Source organism: Triticum aestivum, chromosome 3D (genome assembly GCF_018294505.1).
Source record: "Triticum aestivum cultivar Chinese Spring chromosome 3D, IWGSC CS RefSeq v2.1, whole genome shotgun sequence".
Classification (NCBI taxonomy): Eukaryota; Viridiplantae; Streptophyta; class Magnoliopsida; order Poales; family Poaceae; genus Triticum; species Triticum aestivum.
Window position 1 is genome coordinate 453,466,765 of NC_057802.1, and position 6,227 is coordinate 453,472,991.

At 53.4% G+C, this 6,227-nt stretch overlaps 1 protein-coding gene across 1 annotated transcript; it reads right to left on the bottom strand.

Moving 5' to 3' along the window:
* Window positions 1–3,267: 3,267 nt before the first annotated feature.
* Window positions 3,268–5,632, bottom strand: LOC123079594 (U-box domain-containing protein 16). Its single transcript, XM_044502386.1, has one exon. The coding sequence runs from the start codon at window positions 5,554–5,556 to the stop codon at window positions 3,487–3,489; it is 2,070 nt and encodes a 689-aa protein (XP_044358321.1). The 5' UTR covers window positions 5,557–5,632; the 3' UTR covers window positions 3,268–3,486.
* Window positions 5,633–6,227: the final 595 nt, after the last annotated feature.

Here is a 6,227-nt window from a genome sequence, read left to right on the forward strand (position 1 = left end):
TCTCTTGATGTCAGTTGTGCTAATAATATGCAAAACCCTAAGCCTGGGGAGGCTAGTTTTGCTATGTCCACTACTTGTTGCAATGATCATGATTGGGGTGATTCTTCTTACAATCTTGAAAATTTATTTAAGCCCCATGATGAATATGAGATTGATAATAATGTTTGCAATAATATTGAAAGTGGGTTTGGAAGAGTGTCAACTTTAGATCCCACATATTTGTAGAATGTTCAATCTTATGAAGTTTTTCATAAAAGTGGGTTTGGAGAGGTCATGACTTTGCATGCATGTGGATCGTGTTGAAAATATTTTATGTGATAGCTATTCTGTTGAATTTGCTTATGATCCCACATGTAATTATTATGAGAGAGGAAAATATGATTGTAGAAATTTTCATGTTACTAAATTACCTCTCGTTATGTTGAGATTGCTATTGTTTCTTTCCGCGTCCTTGCATATGATAATTTTTGCTTGCTATGATAATTTGTTTGCTTATAAAATGCCTATGCATAGGAAGTATGTTAGACTTAGATGTGTTTATCACGTGTTCTATGATACTCTCTTTGTGCTTTAATTCTTGTCTTTGATGTGAGAATCATTAAAATTATCAATGCCGAGCTAGGGGCATTAAACGATAGCGCTTGTTGGGAGGCAACCCAATTTTATTTTTTTTGTTCCTTGCTTTTTGTTCCTGTTTAGTAATAAATATTTCATCTAGCCTCTGGTTAGATGTGGTTTTACGTTTTAATTAGTGTTTGTGCCAAGTAAAACCTATAGGATCTTCTTGGGTGATAATTATTTGATCTTGCTGAAAAATACAGAAACTTTCTGCTCACAAAAACAATTGTTGAAAATCACCAGAAAGTGATAAAATATTGATTCAAATTGCAGTATATCAATAAACAAATTATTTAGATCATCCTATTTTGGCAGAATTTTTGAGTTGCAGAAGTTTGTGTTTGATACAGATTACTACAGACTGTTCTGTTTTTGACAAATTCTGTTTTTTGTGTGTTGTTTGCTTATTTTGATGAATCTATGGCTAGTATCGGGGGGTATGAAGCATAGAGAAGTTGGAATACAGTAGGTTTAACACCAATATAAATAAAGAATGAGTTTATTACAGTACCTTAAAGTGGTGGTTTGTTTTATTTCGCTAATGGAGCTCATGAGATTTTCTGTTGAGTTTTGTGTTGTGAAGTTTTCAAGTTTTTGGGTAAAGATTTGATGGATTATGGAACAAGGAGCGGCATGAGCCTAAGCTTGGGGATGCCCAAGGCACCCCAAGGTAAAATTCAAGGACAACCAAAAGCCTAAGCTTGGGGATGCCCCGGAAGGCATCCCCTCTTTTGTCTTCGTCTATCGGTAACTTTACTTGATGCTATATTTTTATTCATCACATGATATGTGTTTTTCTTGGAGCGTCTTGTATGATTTGAGTCTTTGCTTTTTATTTTACCACAATCATCCTTGCTGTACACACCTTTTGGAGAGACACACATGAATCGGAATTTATTAGAATACTTTATGTGCTTCACTTATATCTTTTGAGCTAGATAATTTTGCTCTAGTGCTTCGCTTATATCTCTTTACAGCACGGTGGTGGTTTATTTTATAGAAATTATTGATCTCTCATGCTTCACTTATATTATTTTGAGAGTCTAGAACAGCATGGTAATTTGCTTTGGTTAAAATTTTAGTCCTAAAGTGATGAGCATCCAAGATAGGTATAATAAAAACTATCATATAAAGTGCATTGAATACGATGAGAAGTTTGATTCTTTATGATTGTTTTGAGATATGAAGATGGTGATATTACAAGTCATGAAGAAAACAATAGCAATATACTAAACGATCAAATGCTAAGCTAACGGAATGAGTCAAGTCAATCACATCATTCTCTAATGATGTGATCCCGTTAATCAAATGACAACTCATGTCTATGGCTAGGAAACTTAACCATCTTTGATTCAACGAGCTAGTCAAGTAGAGGCATACTAGTGACACTCTGTTTGTCTATATATTCACACATGTACTAAGTTTCCGATTAATACAATTTTAGCATGAATAATAAACATTTATCATGATATAAGGAAATATAAATAACAACTTTATTATTGCCACTAGGGCATATTTCCTTCAGTTTGTGTCGGCGCGGACACGCATGAACTGTGTGGTGTTTTTTTAGAAGGCTGACATGTAAGTCACTCGCTGGCATGGCTACCGGCATGAACTCTGGGCGATGGCATGGCCGCATGCATGATCTCTGGCCGCCGGCCTTTTTAATGTACAAATTGCTTCCCGCACGTACGAAAATTGGGTCAGCCGGTTGGGCACACTGGTCTGAAATAGACGGGCGGTGAGCGGGCGATCGATCCAAACGAACAAAAACACTGACAAAACGTGCGCCTAATTGGGTCGGCGCGTTAGAGTTGCTCTAACCTTGACAGCTCTTCACGGAGCAAGCAAGCAAGGCGCGCTTTTCCTCCTTCACTTCAAATTCCCAAACGATCTTTCCAGTCTGTGCCCAGATAGTCCCACTTTGGCCGGAACGGAGTCGTGCACAGGTCAAATTCGGCACCCAGAACAGAACAGCTCGGATCCTTTACTTTCTCGACGAGGAAACACGAGCGCGCGTCCACAGGTGACCCGACAGGACGGCCATCCATTTCAACGAACGCTCGCCGCTCGATCGGCCGCCGGCGGCACGACGCGCTCCGGTCCGGTCCAAAAGCCGGCGCCGCATGTCCGGTCCAGCGCGTCCGTTGAGCGGAGATCTTGGCGTCTACTCGTTGCACCGATCGAACATCCGCCACCTGCCGTGCCGTTGCGGTGCAGACGTGAAGTAGAACCTCCGCCTCTTCCTCCCTTTCCCGCCGCGAATCACGTGGAGTGGAGCACGCACGTACGTACACAACCTGGACGGACAGCAGATGAGGGCAGAGCGAAAGGCTGGCCGGCCGCTGGTCCCAATCATCGCTCGCAATCACTCTGCAGGTCCAGCCAGCCAGGGGGCGTTGGATTGGACGGACCGATCAACCACCCAATGATAACAAAAACCATGAAGCGCCAATGCATCCCAGTTGCTTGCTTCCGTTAAATAACTCGGATCACGGAGAGGAGAGGACGCAGATCGGGCCTCCGTCTCCAAACAAATGCGTTGCTTTCCCCCGTAAATCGAATACCGGTAGCTCAGACGTCAGAAAGATAAGGCGGACCGGTTATCCCCGCCAGCAAATCGGGCGCACACCACAACACAACACGAGCTAACCGATTTCACTTTCTTCTGTATATTTCGTGTCAAGAAAGGTTAAAACTTTGGTACAAACGGAAGGAATTACATCGGGCCGGCCAGAGCTCCGTATACACAGTTGTTGATCAACACCACTCACTCACCGCTGTTATCTCTCTCGCATCAAAGAATCGCGACACAGCCTGCCTAATCGAACCTTGTGGTTTGTACAAGAAGAGCGTGATTAATTCATCCTACGAGGCCATCATGGCCGGCGGCACCACGCTGGAGGCGGGGCACTCGGCGCCGCGCTCCCCGTCGGCGGCGGAGGCGGCCGCCCACCGCCGGCAGATCCTGCCCAGCGACGCCGCCTTCCGCCTGGCGCGGTCCGTGCCGGTGCCCATCAGCTCCCAGATCGCCCACTCCACGCCGGCCACGCCCATCACCTGCGTCACGGCCCGCGCGCCCAGCCGCCGGCACAGCAGCACCAGCGCCGCCGTCGCCGACTCCCGGGCCCACTCCGTGCCGCGCCTCATCTCGGCCACCAGCCGCGCCACGGCGCCGTCGATGCTGACGATCGCCTCCGCGCCCCCTCGCTTGGCCAATGCCGCCAGCACCGCCGCGGCCGTCTCCTCGTCGCTGATGGCCGACAGCGCCGCCTCGGCCACGCCGGCTTCCACCAGCTTCCCCACGTTCTCCCTCTCGCCCGCCAGCGACAGCAGCGCCGCCAGCGCGTCCTTCTTCGTGCTCGTGGGCCCGGTGCGCACGAGATGGACCAGCTTTTCCACGACGGACGGGTTCCGGCCGAGCCTGCGGCGGTACGTGTGGACGGACGCCAGGCTGAGCACGGCCGCCGCGGCGTTCTCCTTGGCGCGCCACGTCGTGCCGGAGCTCATGATGTGGGTCACCGCCTCGACGGCGCCGTCGGCGTGCATGATGCGCTTCTTGTTGGCCTCGAGGATGGAGAGGTTGAGCAGCGCGGTCACGGCGTTGAGCTGGAGCCCGGCGTCCTCGGAGTAGAGCAGGGGCACCAGCATCGGCACGGCTCCGGCCTCGCCGACGAACGCGCGGTTGTCCGAGCCGGACTTGGAGAGCAGCCGGATCTCGTGCACCACGCGGTTGGCCGCGTCAGGGGAGAAGGACACGGAGAGCTTCTTCACCAGATACGACGCCGTCATGCGCGCCACCTCGAGCGCCGCCTTGTTCGCGGCCACCGCCTGGGCCTGCTCGCTCTTGCTGGCCTCGCAGACCTCCATGGCCACGCCGTTCTCCCGGCACCACTTGGAGATGAGGTTCTTGAGGGACTTGTTGGGCACCAGCTCCAGATTGGCCAAGACCTGCCCCGTCTTGGGGCACGTTGACTTGCCGGAGCTGAACCACCGGTCGATCGACTCGCGGTCGTACGTCTGACCGCTAGCGGCGACGACTGGGTCGCGCATTAGATCGAGGGAGATGGGGCACCGCAGGTCCGGTGGCGGCGCCGGGGATTCCCCGTCGTCTTCGACATCGACGTCCGCCTTGGAATCCGAAGGCCGGGGCGTGGCACTGAACAGGACGCACTTGGCGTACCGGAGGAGGCCGACGAGGGCGATCATGGCGGCAGTCCATCTCTCGGACGCTCGGTCGCCGATCTCCCGCTCGAGGCTCTCGATCTCGTCGCTGCAGCTGGCCGGGTCGTTGATGCCAACCTCTTCCAGGATCTCCTCCAGCCTCTCCCGCTCCGGCACGATCTCCCGCTCGATCTCCTCGATCAGCGACAGCACGGTGGTCTTGAGCGCCGGCTCCGGCTCGGCGGCGGACGCGCAGCGGCGGCACTGGCGCGAGGCGAGGGCGAGCAGGTCCATGACGTCGTCGGCGAGTCCCAGCTCGACGACGGGCAGGAGGTCGAGCAGGGTGGCGAGGTCGTGGTGCAGGTCGCGCAGCTCGGCGTCCGTCTCGTCGGACTGCAGCAGCAGCAGCGTCCGGCTCCGCGCGGCGCAGTCGGCCACCACGGCCTTGAAGCGCTGCAGCACGAGCAGCACCTCGCGCAGGCACAGCGAGGCCGAGCGCGGCAGGTCGCCCTCGCCCGCCGCGCACAGCAGCAGGTCGTCGAAGGCGGCGGCGAGCAGCCTGGCGCGGCGGGAGACGGACGCGAACGCGGCGCGCAGGAAGGGCGCGGGCGCGTCGGCGGCCGAGAGGTCGCGCGCCAGGCGGTGCAGCGAGCGGAGCAGGTCGCCGTCGGACGGCGACGGGGGCGGCGGCAGGAACGCCGACGCGTAGGACGTCGACGGCGCGGCGGAGGCGGAGGCGCAGGCGGTGGTCACCACCGCTCTCGGCTTGGCCATTTCTGGTGCGCGCGGTGGCTTGGGAGGCTCCCTGGGAGAGGAGGAAGATTTGGCGGACGGAAATGGTATTACGCGGGCGGGGCGGGGGTTTTATAAACGGGCGACGGAGTGGAGTGAGATTTTTGTTATTACACGATGATGTAATAAGCTGGTGGGCCGTGGGCGTGGCTGCTGGTTGGGTGGGACTTTGAGAGCTGGAAGGAATCCACCCTGTGTCGCGGTGTTGATCTTATTTTATTTATCGATTTGTGAATGTCGTATCACGGAAATTACTTATTTAGTTGTGATTGTTAGTATGTATGCAACATGTGCTTAGTTTAACGACGGTGATGATGATGTTGCTACGGTTTTGATCATTGTTATTACGCCCGGGAAGATGGCTGGAAGGGAGGGGCAGGGGCCGTGGCCTGCTGGTCGTCGGATGGGGGGGGGGGGGGGGGGGGGGGGGAATGGAGGGCGGGGATGGGGTTGGGTCAGTCCAGTTGGATGAGTGATGGTGAGTCAGCTCGAGGTGTTTTGGTTTGGTTTTTGATCGGATCGTGTCGCGGGCCACGGGTTCGGCGGCTGGATAAGAGCGAGGACCTCTGCGTTGACGGCGGGCGGTAAAGGGCGGACGGACGGATAGGGCACACGAGAATGCCATGCCGATGCCATTTTTGCTTTTACCGGGA